At 38.3% G+C, this 15594-nt stretch overlaps 2 protein-coding genes across 4 annotated transcripts; one reads left to right on the forward strand and one right to left on the reverse strand.

Annotated features, from left to right (window-relative positions):
* Window positions 1-322: 322 nt before the first annotated feature.
* LOC144476084 (uncharacterized) lies at window positions 323-9675 on the reverse strand. Of its 3 annotated transcripts, none has more exons than XM_078192673.1 (14): window positions 8756-9675; window positions 5930-6576; window positions 5600-5851; window positions 5243-5527; window positions 4962-5154; window positions 4663-4889; window positions 4290-4509; window positions 4046-4221; window positions 3689-3977; window positions 3364-3618; window positions 3170-3289; window positions 2941-3088; window positions 2628-2826; window positions 323-2529 (listed from the first exon to the last, which is right to left on the reverse strand). In XM_078192673.1, the coding sequence occupies exons 2-14, from the start codon at window positions 6413-6415 to the stop codon at window positions 2302-2304; spliced, it is 3078 nt and encodes a 1025-aa protein (XP_078048799.1). In that variant the 5' UTR covers window positions 6416-6576; window positions 8756-9675; the 3' UTR covers window positions 323-2301. The 3 variants fall into 3 exon arrangements, with proteins under 3 accessions (XP_078048799.1, XP_078048798.1, XP_078048800.1); XM_078192672.1 differs by having other exon boundaries at window positions 4651-4889; XM_078192674.1 differs by having other exon boundaries at window positions 2628-2811; window positions 4651-4889; window positions 8756-9674.
* Window positions 6919-15538, forward strand: D2hgdh (D-2-hydroxyglutaric acid dehydrogenase). Its single transcript, XM_078192675.1, has 8 exons — window positions 6919-7099; window positions 12721-12960; window positions 13238-13435; window positions 13567-13760; window positions 14014-14182; window positions 14257-14555; window positions 14693-14861; window positions 14924-15538. The coding sequence occupies exons 2-8, from the start codon at window positions 12726-12728 to the stop codon at window positions 15190-15192; spliced, it is 1533 nt and encodes a 510-aa protein (XP_078048801.1). The 5' UTR covers window positions 6919-7099; window positions 12721-12725; the 3' UTR covers window positions 15193-15538.
* Window positions 15539-15594: the final 56 nt, after the last annotated feature.

A 15594-nucleotide genomic window follows, 5' to 3' on the forward strand; every position in this document is an offset into this window, starting at 1 on the left:
CGACTTGAACGGTTTAAACGCTTCAAAATACACTCCTATGCACTCGTGAAAGACGTGTGAGAACTTACTCTTAACCAAAAATAAAGTGATTCGGAAATCAAATATAAAATATTACATTAGTTAAATATATACAACATACTTAAAAAATATAAGTTCAGTTGTTTACGTCTTTCATCGGCAGGTATGTATTATTTGATATCAAGTAAACTAAAATTAATTACGTGACACTTATTAATACCATCTTTTCATTATTTATAAAAATATAGATAGATCTTGAATGAGAAATTTATTTGTAAATACATTATTTTCAGTATATGCCGAAAGTTCGTAATTAAAGGTTAAATTTAATAAACAAAATATGTTGCCGAAATATAGGAAGAGAGAATATATTTTAGATAAGTTGCATAGAGGATTTGTAAATGTATGTATTGCAACTTCGGTAATAACTGCTTCAATGATAGCTTACCGTGCATATCAATATGTTCGATATGTACGACCGCTACAGAAAAAAATGAGATTAGAATCTCATGAAGAATTGTTGGCTGAAGGAAGAGCTCTTGAAGATGTAGCCGCTGAAATAGTACAGTAATCGTAATATAAATGAATGAGCAAGTAAAAATGTATTATAATAAATATTACATTATGTTATATCAAATTATAATAAAGTTATTACTTTAGAACTACTGTTCAGGAAACATGCATTAAATTCTGCAACAAAAGAAGAGTACACTGTACTGAAAGTTCTTTTGTTTTAGTTAAAAGGAGGTTACATTTTATATTTAAATATTAACTGTATTACATAAATCACAGCATGAATAAATTTTTAAAAAATTGTTTTATTTGAGAAGTCAGAATTGTATACATCCCATACCATAATTGTCTTCCAAATGAGTATAAAAAGGCATATTGTGTGATTAAGCCCTGAGTGATTTTCAGATTTGACATAGAACGAATATGCTTTATAATATATTTAGCTATTATAAACAAAAGTATAAGTTTTAACATAAAAAGTACTATGCACGTTATGTATACAAATGTTGTGTTAGACCTTTGAAATGATTTTTGTAGTAATTGCCAATTCATATATGATTCAATGCAGAATTAAATATACCTACTGAATAAATGCTTAGGTAATAAATATTCTATTTACACTGTTCATAATCGTAAGGACTGAGTATAAATAATACAATGATATCCTTTTCACTTCAATGAACACGTTGTACGGCAGATATTCATCAAATGTTACATAAGAGTAAAACCTACTTGCATTTCACATAATATCGTATTTTATACAAATTATAGAAATATATAATTTTTTCATTTACAGCGAACGATTACATAACTAAAAGTAAATTACTATAAATGGAAGGATTACTTCTGTTAATAACTAAAATTTCATGTTATAAAATTTGTATATTAAATAAACATTTTGTTTAATATTTACACGTATGCAAGGTGAGTGCACATGATACATTTACAAAGTACATGGTCAATAATGTTAATTACGTTGCTTCAAACGTCCTATATTTCGATTCGAAATTATCAAGCACATAAATTACTATTCGTAAAGCCTAACTCTTTTTTAAATGCCTGATGTTATTTCAGAATTATTGTAAGTCTTACAGAAGGCAATAATTTTTGTACACCTTCCAAAAGTAATTTTCGAGTACAAAATACATCGTTTATATGCCGGATAGTATATATACAACGTTCTTTTTCTTTCTCTTGTAATGGACATAATTTGTACTCAGTTTCTTGATAGTTCTAGCCAACCATACTTCATAAAATGGTAGTCTAAAAAATTTCTTAGATGCAATATAGATACATTTCAAATTAAAAAAAGAAGAAGAACAGATGTTATTTACACATATAAAAATCAATCAACGTAAGACTAATCGAAAAGCAAATAATTGTATATCTGTCTTTTACCAATATAATACAATAAAATTAAATACATTAAAATAAAAAATTAAATAAATTCTGTACTTTTATTTAAATGCCGATAAAGCTGTTGAACATGCCAAGAAATAGTACGAGGCTTGAAATATCGTCTTACAGAGATCAATCTTTATACTGTATTAGTATAATCTGAAGTGCTAAAACTCTTAGTAACCAATATACTAAATTATGAAACAAGGAAAGTGTTTTTTTCAGAACTGAATAAAATAAAAGAAAATAAAAACATCTTATGTTTTTCTTAGAAATCTTAAATCTATAATCCGATCGAATACTTGCACAAACCCTGTAGCCCATAGGCTGCAACTTGAAATTTTGAAGATGAAAATCTCAAGCAGTAAACATTTACGAGTTATTAGAAGTAGGATTAGAATTCGATAATGATTCTACGCGCATGGAGTCGATTCTCGCAACAATTTTTAACGCCGGCCCTAATTTAATACTCATAGCTGACATCAGGTGATCTTCTTTGAGTAACATAAGTGCTTGACCATCGATTTCTTGAATAGCAAAATCTTCCGCATAGTCCGCACATCCCGGCAAACCACGTATGAAATCGCATACTTCTCCAACCTATGTATCACATAAGATGTTATCAATCGTGTTATATATTCTATACAACCGTTGAATTATATCATTTTGTTACCATTGTAAATGCGTTAGATTCTTACCGTCCACTTAACGGGATTAACTTTTGGCAGTATTTCATCGATAGAAGACGTTGTAGTTGTGGTAGACAATGACTTTTCTTCTCCATTTTTCTTGATGATGTCTCCATCAATATTTTTCGATTCAGTCTCCATCTCAGTCCACTGTTTTTCAGGTCCGTCTCGGTCTCTGGCTTCGCGCTTTTTGCTGTTCGATTCATAACTTATGATAATAATGTTCCAAATGTTAGTAACTTACTTTATATTAACTCATACGTTTATGCAGTTTCTAATATGACTAGCGTACTTTCATAATTGCTTATATATTTCTACCAACCTCTTTGCGCATCCAGTGGAACAAAATCGCTTCTCCTTTTTGAACTTAATATTCTGTTCATCCACTAAATTACCACATGTTTCACACTTTCCGATGTGTATATTGCTTCCATCTTCATCACTAGGATAATTGGGTGCGTGCTTTTTCCCTGCGAGGAGTAAAACATTTAATTAATGCCGCGATTGCAATGTGAATCTATACATCAACCATTAGATTTTTAAAATCTTACTTGGTGGTTCTTCGTGATTTTCTTTTTCGGATACACTATTATTACGACTTAAAATATTACTATTTTCTTGACTAACTGTACTATTTAATGACGTTCGATTAACAGCAAATGGTTCAGATGCTGAAACAGACATATTCATAAAGATAAATATTATAACCTGTATAAACATTACGTAAAAATTCAGTTTTTTTTACCTTCTTGTATGACAAAACCTTCTATTACATGTGTAAGAACTTGTGGCTTAACCATTGCTTTCGGAGGCACATGTTTACTGTTAGCAGTAACTGGTACCGACACAGGTAATACCGCAGACTCTTCGCTGCTGACACCGTTCGTTATAGAATTAATGGTGTTTGCCAGTCCTGCCAAAGGATTGTTGCACGGTTTCTCATCTGGCTTCACAGGTGAACATTCTTCATCCTTTACAACTACTTTACATTGGTCCCCATCTATACAGAACGTATTCGTTCACATAACATTTGCATTAAATATTAAATATATTGTTGCCGATAAACCAACCTGTCACTTCTGGTTGTGGTACTGTAATCTCTTCTATCGTAAGTGGCATGGTTTCTTCCTTCTTCAACATTTGTTTAGAATTGTCGTCATTTGTAATTGGAACGTTCGTAGTGCCTGGTAACACTAAGGAACATTCTGCTTGATTATTACGATCGGGCGAAGTGATCATTATGGTGGAATTAGTATTATCGTGGGTTTGCTGATCCGTCGACTGATTTACCATGGACATTGTTTGAACCTGGGACGTTCCACTAACAATTTGACTACCAATTATTGTAGAATTGATCGCCTGAAATGTATTATGTTATAAGATATCGACATCGTGTCATGTTTTGAAAAGAGCATAATATACATTACCTGCAGTGGTAACTGTTGCACAGTGGACATTGGTGATTGTTGTACTTGACTCATTTGAGATGTGGTAGCAACTCCAACACCGACCCCTACACCACCTACTGAAACCACGGGCATAATCGGGCGTTCTCCACCAAGGACTACACCAGATTGTTGCTGCTGCTGTATGGTCATGTTTGCTGGAAGAAAAACAGCAAGTATTCGCACTACCTGTTATAATAACATCACATATGGAACGTGATCTTACTCATTATGGGTTTAGGCTGTATTTGTTGTTGCGAGGGTTGCACTTGTTGCTGTTGATACTGTTGTTGCATTTGTTGTTGCTGCTGCGTGTGCTGTTTCTGTTGAATAAAAACCTGTTGATGTTGCTGTTGCATTGTTTGCTGTGACTGCTGCTGTGACTGTTGTGGTGATTGCAGTGGTTTACCACGACCTTTACCGCTACTCCCGCTTCCTTTGCCGCTCTATGTTACAGAACATAAAAACAGACACTTTCGTTTCATTACGCACAAATGAAAAAAGCATTTGGATATGTTTTGAATCAGACGACTCGAAAATCGCAGTAGCTGAAACCGTCTCTCAACCATTGCTAGAACTATAGTAACCTGTGCATATACCGTGGCTTGCACTCCATGAACGGTTTGGGTAGAAACGGAACTGGCAGCTCGTATATTAGCAGCTTGTACTGCTTGTAGGGAGGACGGCAGTATGCTCAGTGGTCGTTGTCCACCTGTACTCTGCTTACCCTGTTGTTGTTGCTGTTGTTGTATGTCCATTACCTTTGGTTTTGCACTTGCCGCAGCAATCTGTTGCACTCCCTGAATTTGTTGTTGCGTGGCTAGTGCTGGATGATTGAGAAGAACATGTTGCCTTATTTCTTAATCATACAATATATCATACTGAACAATAAACTAACCATTGTGAGCTTGAATCGGTTGTGGACTCTGTATGAACATATCAGGCTGATTAGGACCTCTTATGAATATCTGATTGGTGAGAAATGCTGGAGGTTGAATCCCTGTCCATGCAACTTGTGGCGTTAATTGCCATGGTGCAAATTGCATGCCACCTCTTCCGCCGGGTGGCGTAGCTGCTGGACACGTGGTATACTAAAAATATCGGGAATAATGTGCACATGAAAATTTGAACACAGAATGTTATCGTTTATTATAGTACAAGGTTAATATATAAAAGTACCTTTTGTACTTGATCTTGTTTGGCTGCAGACTGTTGCTGCTGCTGCTGTTGTATGGATTGAGGTGGTTGTGGAGAACCTAATACACCTAATTGTCCAAATACTAAAGTTTGTCCTCCTCCAGGTGTAGCAGAAGTAGGCACTGGTAAATAACCAGTAGGAAATCCTTGTACTTTAGTACCCCCAGCTGAAGGATGACCTCCACCCTGACCTGGGTTTGATGCAGTAGTCAGCATATGAGGTGTGAGTTGAGCAGCTGATTGAAATGGTTTACCAGCTGTTATGACCTATGAAGTATCTTAATTAGAAAAGGATTTGTACGTTTATAAAATACAGGAAATCAGATTATATTTAAATACCTGTATAGATGAAGGATTAATCCCTGCAGGATGAAGAGCCAGGTTGCCTGGCATCAATAACGGAGTTCCTTGAGTATTATAAAGCTGCTGTAAGTGATATGCTTGGTTTTGCATGGGCTGCTGAATAACTTGAACTGCTTGTGGATGAGCAGCCATAGTAGTTATAGTGGTTGCTCCTGGTTGACCAGATAAGGTCATAGACACTCCACCAACACCTTGCTGTTGATGTTGCATTGATACTGCAACAGCGCCCTACAAATTTTTCACAATTTTATAAATTCTGTTTTGATACATCCTTATGCTTTTTCTTATTCTCTAACAAATTTGCACCTGTTGCTGAGGCATGATTGCTGCTACCTGTGGCTGCACTTGCACTTGCGTGGGAACAACATTGTGTCCACTATTAGACTGCTGTTGCTGAGACTGTTGCTGTTGTTGTTGCTGCTGTTGAACTTGTTGTTGCACTTGTTGCTGAACTTGCTGTTGAACTTGTTGTTGAACCTGTTGCTGAACTTGCATTTGCTGTTGCGACTGCACTTGCTGCTGAATTTGTTGTTGTGGCTGAACCTGTTGGGACTGTACTTGTTGCTGTGATTGTTGTACTTGTTGTTGTTGAGCAGATTGTTGCTGAACATGCTGTTGTTGTTGTTGTACATTTTGTTGTTGTTGAATATCATGGGTTGCAATCATCATTTGTTGCTGAGGCTGTTGTTGTTGCTGTTGTTGAGGTTGCTGCTGCTGTTGTTGTGATTGTTGTTGCTGTTGTGTTTGTTGTTGCTGATTTTGAGAGATTCCAATTGGTTTAACATCTGTCATGTTTTCCAACACCTTTTTATTATTTAAGATTAAACTTCCTTTCAAAAGAAGTGTTGTTCTTTTTTATTAAATTTTCAGCAAGTAAATGTCTTTTTTCCTTGCCATTGTTTATAGATCTTTTTGATTAAATGAGCACTTTTAATCTTTTCAACTTGCAGCACCTAAAAATAAATTTTTCTTTTTTACTGGAATTTTTTTTGAAGTTGCAGAATGCATTATATAAATAAATTCAATTGAAATAAATTATCTATGAACACAACAGTTAAATATGTATTATGATTTTATTTACAATTGAAATTAGATATTGTTGGTATAAATAATTCATTCAAACGAATAACATACATATAAGAATAAACCTGTTTTCATATTTAAGATCTCGTATAATTCAATATATATATATACAATATATATGTATACAGACTCTTCAAACATTAAACAATCATACGCGCGTGTTGTGCTCATAGGTTTTTAATTTCTTAATGTAGCACCAATCATGTTTTGTGTTGCGAAAGATAATTGAGTAAGTGTACATATTACAATCATCGTTCATAACCTTAATATGTTAGTTACACGTGGACTATCACGATTTTAAATTCGAATCTCGTCGGTTCGCAACTGTTTGCCGTGTTGACAAAAGAAGTGTGAAAGTGGGGTGTTTAAAGTGACCAGTTATTTGCTAACAATGTAAGTGTTCTGTAATAATTGTTCTTTGCATATTTAACAAAATAAAAGTTAATTTATTTTGCACAAATACATAAAATTTTGCATCCGATAACTTTCGCGTTCTCGTATGGAATCATGTTGTATATTAGAAACTAAATATGTAATTTTGTACATTAGCGATAGCATTCTTCGATTAGCTGATAAATACTGTTTTTACTTCACACATATTGTATTTTTATAAGTGTTTTATGTCGTAAAAATGAAAGATAACCTTCAAGTAGAGATTCTGGGCAATATTTAGAAATTCTATCAAAACGACGATAATAAGAATCTTGGTAATACAATAGTTTAATTATTCATTGCTTGCATAACTATTAACAATACATAAATCATATTTAAGAAGTTTGAAAAAAATTATAAATTATTTGTTAATAATATACTATTGCTACATTCATTTTATTTGTATATGTTATCTACAGCATACAAGTCTTTAACCATTGCATCTAAAGTGTTAATCGTAATATTAAAGTGAAATAGTTAAAAGTATGTACATCATGCAAGTTTAGAAATTAATTTTGCAAGCATATACAGATCGATGCTAATGTTTCATAATAATTATACGAGATATATAAATCATTGAATAAGTAAATATATTTCAGTAGAAGATACTAATTCATTATTCAGTTGAAAAATTAGTTTCCATGGAAATTCAACATTAACAAATACTATAATTGGAATGTTTACGAACATAAAGCATACCCTAACCTGTAAAACATAGCTAAAACAATATGTAAATGAAGTTCAATGCCTTATTGCATCGTGGATACAATACAGGTCGTAAACAAAATAAGAAACTCTTTTCATAGATTATTCATCATAACTATGAATTTGTGTAAGCAATAAGAATCACCGCGAGCTATAAAAACGAAGGATGGTGAGACTTGAAGGGGAAACGAGATAAAAAAAGGTGGTCTCAAATGGTAAGGAAGGGACCTGTTTCCGCGAAAAAGCTTCGAAATATCGACGAACTGTGAATATACAGATACGGTCCATCTTGAGTTCGGAGAGGAAGGAACAAAATGTCGTCTCGCCAGTACCTCCATAATTAGTGGAGGGACGAGGAGGGTCGACGGAAAAGGGGGAAGAGCATTTCTCTGAGCGGGAAATACGATTGAAAGGCGGGCTGAAGGGGGAGGCAAGGAGAAGGGGGACAAGAAAAATAAAAGAGAGAGAGAAGGGGAGAAACAACTGGTGATAGGGGGCGGTTGACAACATGGATTTCGCCATAATGGTAATAACGACGGACAATGATAATAACAACACGCACGAGTCTCTCATGTTAGTGCTCTTACAAGGTACATTTATTCACCGTGGGAATTGAAATACGCAGAAAAAACAGAAGAATCGCGTCTCACTGAATACGATACAGCGCGTCCCTAACGCCGACATATTGGATTACAAAATAAAGCACGTTCGAAGATCCGGCGGGACGTAACACACCGTAGTTGTTATATACTCGATGACTGTCTTTCGGTAACTCTCCAGTGAGGTTATCCTTTAGCACACATGACGGTAATCGTTTTAGAAATAGGAACTATATGGGTCTACAGGGAGATTAAAAAGCATCGAAAGCACACAAGACGGCACAGAGTTTTAGGAACTTGTTCAGGTACTCACATGGCGACTGCGCAGTCACACCTATCACGTTTTCGAACACGCCGTGGACACTCACCGCCACCGATTCCACTATGAACACGACCGAACTTTCTAACGTGCACTATCGTCTTCGAGAAAAAGAAAATAACAACACTAGGCGAATTTTAAACAAAGTTTTTGTTATACGTTGACGTCGCGAGCTTTCGTGAGCATTCGTAGCCGCATTCGTTGTCTGCCTCCCTGCTCCCACACGATCCACGGAACCCCTCGCTTCTCTCCGTTCCTCCCTCCCCTCGCCACCCCTCTCCCTGTCTAGTCCCCACCACATGAACACTTATAACCTCACCTCTCCCGTCCCGTACCGTATCCTCGTTCGCCCATTGGTCCAGTGAGGACAAATCCCAAAGGCATCGTTTGCGCTGTGAAAGGCGGGGCCATTGGATATGGTGGCTGCGGGCGCATGCCCCGTAACGGTACTCATACTCTTACTTCAGACCTACACAGATTCCGTGTACCAACACACGAGCATGCTACTCGATGTATGTACATTCGATTATAGTCCGCGGAATATTTCGCAGTATACTCAACGATACCATCAGGGGCGAACGAATCCGAACTTTCACCCCAGACTTTACAGGATACGCGATATTGTTTATACTTATTTTTATCGATCGTTCTTATTTGTTGCACAGTAACATTTGCAGAATACTGTATGCAATCCAAATGTTTTCGTATCATTTTTTTTCACTCTTGCTTGGTAGAATAGTTTATCCTTTGGTATACATTTACATCTTATGAGTTTTTTTATTAGCAGCAAGTATACGTGTGCAATCAGCAAAAACATTTATTAAAAAATTCCTGAATTACTGTTGAAGGAAATCGTTAACTAATATTATACTGTAATTGTTAGCACATGTTTCAGTTTTTAGATACTTTTGTAAAGGCACAACATTGACATATATGTACATATGCATTTTATAATTTATAAAATTTAATCAGTTGAATGGAAAATATTTTCCTACTTAATTAATGCCGCTTTTGAATAAGAAATGCAGTATGTTTTAAAGAAATATATTCATTCATTCGAAGTTTATCAAATTAAATTTCAAAATAGTATGGTCAGAGATTTTTAAATTAATATTTGACTTTCGTATATCTATCGCCCCAATTTCAAGATCGCCAGGTACGCTCCTGTCACAGCTGTTTCTAAGCCGAGCTTATACTGCCCTGCTCAAAACCCCGTAATGTGATTTCGTTCGGGATTGGTCCTTTGCGTCTATGTAGTGGACCTCTGTCCAATCCGTAGAAAGTATGTCCTGCATTTTTTTTGCCATTCAGAAAACGAAAGGCGATACTCGTTTGCGCGAATACATATTGACTACCTGGAATTCCTTGTATTCCACCATCAACTTGGCCCGCTAAAACTGTGATTCCAATGGGAAATATCAAGGTGTTCTATATAGTGCCATAATAATTCTTTTCTCATATCGATCTCAAGCTCGAGATCTCAGTTAGTTTTAATTGCGGACCTATTTTAGAACCTCTTGACCGCATCGGTCTAATATTTGTCGCCGAGTATTGTTCGCATCCCCAAGATACCGAAAAATAAAATTTTTGCAATATTCCATCAAGTATTGTACGAACAAGAATTTCTTCTGTGAACTAGATAGTACTTCTCAAAGCAAGCAAAGTCAGAGGGAGGGGTAGTCTCAAAAAGATCGAAACGCATCCGATTTATCGGTCATCTTCCAATACCGGTCATGGATTTCGACAAAGAAATACACGGCGGTAGGACGTTGGCGCGTCGAAGGGTAGGAAGAGTCGTGGCTGCGCCAGTCGGAGCAACCACGTCCCCACGGCGGCATGTTCTTTCTCCCTCTCATTCTCTTTCTCGCTCCCACCCTCTTTCACACACAAACACATCGTTACGGAAAGGGGTCGGGTGATTGTGTCTGTGCGTGGGTCGAGAGAAACGGCGACAGCCTATAGTCCCGTTCGCGGCGAGGTTAGGAAAATTACAATATATTCCGCGGGAGGAAGCGTGGCGGCGAGGAACGCTAGTTTCTCGTTCGACCGATAGAGCGTACGGACGGGGGAAGGTGGGGGATAGCGGCAGCCAATGGTTTAGGTCGACCGGGGTTGCCAAGGTAACAAGTTAATGATTCGAGCCGCCACTAAGAAATTAGCGTTCGCGGTCTGTCGGCGGTGTCGCGCATGCGTCCTCCCGTGCGAAACCGCTCGCTATGTATATTCTAGCTGGCTGGCACCGATATATGCCCGTTTTTCACATGTACAAGCAAACCGTTTCCCTCTGTATACGTACGAAACGTATCGTTGGTTAGGTATTCGATGATCGTTGTGTTGGTCTCCCGCGTAGCCACGGAGCCATCTGAATGCGAGTGTACCTACACGAAAGGGAAGATGTGTTGGCGCGGTCACACAGATTAGGGAGTACACGAATGTGTCGGGAAGCCTGTTACGTCCACACAAAGAAAGAAACGTACGGCGTTTCAGTCGTCGCGACGATTGGTCCCCTTCCCACTCTAGTCTCCTTGTTGGCTTCTCTGTTTTCCATTCGCGTTGTCCTCTTCCCCCTCCCTCTGCCCGATACGGATTTGCATCTCCGTCCATCTGTCTCACTCTCTAACCGTCCTTTCTCGTCACACCTACGACCCCTCTACCCCTGACCTTATTTTCCCCACCGTTCTTCACGCGGGAATCGTAATTCAACCACGCGTCGCCTCCTCGCGAATCCTCTTGAACGACACACACGCGTCCAGGGTGGGGGGGCGCGGCGACCAAGAAAAAGGAGGGGGGAGGAAGTAGGAGGAGGAGGAGGGGAGTTGCCCATAATCGTGGATTATAATATTCGATGTCCGTCGATCAGGAGAGGAGTTAGCGTGTAGAAAATGGAAGCAGCCGGGGGCACGTAATTACGCCACGCCTGGTCCTCAGCATGCGACCGCCGATACCACGGCTACGACACGAAATTCCCTCTTCCTTTGCTTATATTGCGAATCACGCACCCTCCATCGTACTTCGTTTATTCTTTTTAATTGCTCGCAAGTATTCTTTATCCGACAGTTTCTTAATTAATCTTTTTGAATCGGAAAACTCGCTCGCAGATGTCGAATATTCATTTCGTCGAGTACCCCTCGCCGCAACTATGCCAGCGAATATTTTGCTGCAAAACATTCGTTGTAAAATGTATTGTCGATTTTCGGCATATTGGTTTCGTCAGACGAACTTGTTGATTCTCTTCTTCGAAGGAGGAGATGTTCCGTAATGGAACTTCGTTTAATTATTTATTTTTTGTGTGATCGAAGCACGTTAATAAATATTCTGCTGCAAACGAAATTTCCAGAAATATTGTATTGTTTTTTTTATAGTCTACAGCTAAGTGTATTAAAGAGTTTAAATAATGTTTAAACAATGAGGTTGATTTAGATTTTGTGTTATACAGGTCTGATAAGGAGACATCTTTCTTAATTTCAGTTTCTAAAAATGTACATAGTCGTCTGTGTAATATTTCACTACTAAAAATTGTCATAGCAATTTCTTCAATGTTTTTAGATTATTACTCCTACAGAAATAATGAATGAATTTGTCACACCGATATTTAAGTTGTAATTCAAGAGAAATCTAGTCGCAGATCGTTCTAGATCACTTTCGCCGCGCGCGATCTTTAGCCGCGTTACGGGAATGTCGCGTTTCAATTAGCGGAGCCCTCATTCCGAGAATATCATTCCGGACACCTAAATTTACCTAAATCGTGCGATATGAACGGCGGCCAACGAGGACAACTTTTATCGGGTCAGTTCAACGAAACTGATTTATCATGGAGACTTTTATGGGGGTCGCGATCTCTCCTGCGCGCCCGTAGCGACGATCGCGAGATCATCGATTTGCGAACGAGAGATTGACACTGATCGGAGATGATTTCTGGAATGTTTCCGTTAGAAAAAGAATATGAAATCTTTTTACAGAAAATATGAGACCGCGTTGCTTGTTCCGCGCTCTTTGCAACGCCTCAAGTTTCCGCTCGTTCTCCACGAGTGTAAAACCGGCGTTCACCTCCGACAGATATAAAGTGCAACGGGGTCCTTATGCGAAGATCCAAAGCTCGCACGTGTCCTTCTTCAATGATCTACTCGGTCAGAACAGGGTAATTTCGGACCCCGAGGAATGCGAGAGCTACAACATAGATTATTCGAAGATCGTTAGAGGTAAGAACAAATAGGTTACAAATATCGATCATCCGAATTTCTCGGGAATTATCGAATCTAATATGTGAATATCATTGCATCGACACTAATTTCTAGTCATTATTGTTCCCGCGTTGCAAAATAATCGAGGTGCTATATCCTGTCGGAAAAAGCAGGCTTACACGATTAACTTGAAACTGGTTTGAGATAAGAGGAAGACAGACTTAATCAGAACCGCATTGCGATCTCGATTACCGGATTCGTTCTGAACAAAAATGTTTGCAACTTCTGATTGCAGGAAAGAGCAGTCTGGTTTTGAAACCAAAGACCACGGAGGAAGTGTCCGCCATATTGAAATACTGCAATGAGAATCGGTTGGCCGTGTGTCCTCAAAGTGGTAACACCGGTCTTGTTGGCGGTAGTGTCCCAGTATTTGACGAGATCGTTGTTTCGATGAAGTTGATGAATAAGATTATCGAAACGAACGAGTTGGCAGGTTAGTAGATTTGATATAGAATTGCGTCGCGATTCCGGCGGGCTGACCGAGCAATCGCGAATTCAACGGATACGAAGGCGACTAGGCGTCTTCACCTGTTTCACTTTTTCCTTATGATCCTCAACCGGCAGGGGTGTTGACCTGTGAGGCCGGCTGCGTGTTAGAGAATCTGGACAATCATTTATCGGATGTAAACTTGATGATGCCGATTGATCTCGGCGCTAAAGGTAGTTGCTTAATCGGCGGTTGCGTGTCAACGAATGCTGGTGGTCTGAGACTTCTTCGCTATGGCAATCTGCACGGGAACGTACTCGGTTTAGAAGCTGTGAGTGTCCAACAATATTAAGTTGAAAGACGTAACATTAAAAATATCAAAATCAAAAATGTGTAACATAGAAGCTAATTTGGCGTTCATTCGTCTTTCGATAATCCTGGAGAATTGCATGATGTGTAGCGTTTACCGCTGCGTTTGCCACCGTTCACGTATTTCCCTTCATTAAACAAACACATTTTTACTCCAACACCAATTCCTAAAACCAAATTCAATAGTCACGGTCTCGAGTTAATGCCTGTTATAGGTGAAGGCGAACGGCGATGTGGTCGACTGTTTGAACACGCTAAAAAAGAACAACACCGGTTACCATTTGAAACATATGTTTATAGGGTCTGAAGGGACCCTGGGAATCGTGACGAAAGTCGCCATTCAATGTCCACCGCTTCCCAGATCCGTGAACGTCGCGTTTTTAGGTATGAGAACAGTGAAAGGATTTCAACGCCTTCCGCTTATTCTTCGATAAAGCGTGATCCCGTTTCGCTTCCAGGACTTAACAGTTTCGACAAGGTCCTCAAGGCGTTTCAGCTAGCGAAGAAAGAGCTGGGGGAGATTCTATCCTCCTACGAGATGATGGACAAGTTGTCGCTGGATGTGTCGATGGAAGCGTTCGGTCTAAAAAGTCCGCTAATCTCGGTGCCCGAAGGTCACGAGTTTTACATCCTGTTGGAGACTTCCGGTAGCAACATGGCCCACGATGAAGAAAAGCTCACATCCTTCGTGGAGAAGGCGCTCGCGGACGATGTGATCGAGGATGGTACTCTAACGTCGGATCCTGCTAAAGTAAAAGTTAGTAGTTCAATTAACACAGAATCTAGAAAAAAAAAGTAGAAGTTCACCCAATCCTTGTCCATCGCATATGCCTATCACGCTTCGATATATTGACGAGAAAATGTGACAAATGGTTGTCCTTGTTTTATGCGTAGAATATATGGTCGCTTAGGGAGCGAATTAGCGAAGGAGTCCTGCGGGAAGGATATGTGTTCAAGTATGATGTCTCGATACCTCTGCCGTCTTTCTACAAAGTGATCGAGGTGCTCAGGGACCGCATACGCGATCCTCGCGTCATAAGGATTAGCGGTTACGGCCATTTAGGTATGATATTACAGTCGATCAAGAGTGTTGATGTACTTATTGATTAATTTTGCATGAATTAGGTGACGGAAACATCCATGTGCAAGTTTCGATACCAAACTATGAGGCCGATATCGCGGCGCAATTGCAGCCCTTCATTTTTGAATATGTGTCCAGTCTTCGTGGAAGTGTTAGCGCTGAACATGGTATTGGATTCTCCAAAACTAAGTACCTCCATATGAGCAGGACATCGTCAGAAATTGAGCTGATGCACCAGTTGAAAAATATGATGGATCCAAACGGCATCCTCAATCCGTATAAAGTTTTACATCCGATCAAGACCACGTCATAATTAATTTTGCTGCGATAATAACAATAATAGTAATAATAATGACCTATTTGCGTAAAATAGAAATAATTAAATACTAGAACAAGAAATACAATTCTGTACATACAACTCCAAAATACTGAACAAATAGTTAGTAGTTCGGTTCTTAACCGGTGAACGCTTAGAACTGTTTCCTTTTTATGAGATTAATGTGTAAAATAGAAATGATTTATTAATCACTACAGCAATTACATAAATTTAGGTTTAAAAAAGATGATTAAACATTGTAATATATCATTAAAATATGCAGTGGATGATACATTGACACATTCCTAAATTTATTTTATCGAGTTCTGAATTCTATGTGTGCCAAAAATATATAAATATTTAAAAAAAACATATTTTTGTGCTTATTTATTATTATCG

Source organism: Augochlora pura, chromosome 10 (assembly GCF_028453695.1).
Source record: "Augochlora pura isolate Apur16 chromosome 10, APUR_v2.2.1, whole genome shotgun sequence".
NCBI classification, from domain to species: domain Eukaryota; kingdom Metazoa; phylum Arthropoda; class Insecta; order Hymenoptera; family Halictidae; genus Augochlora; species Augochlora pura.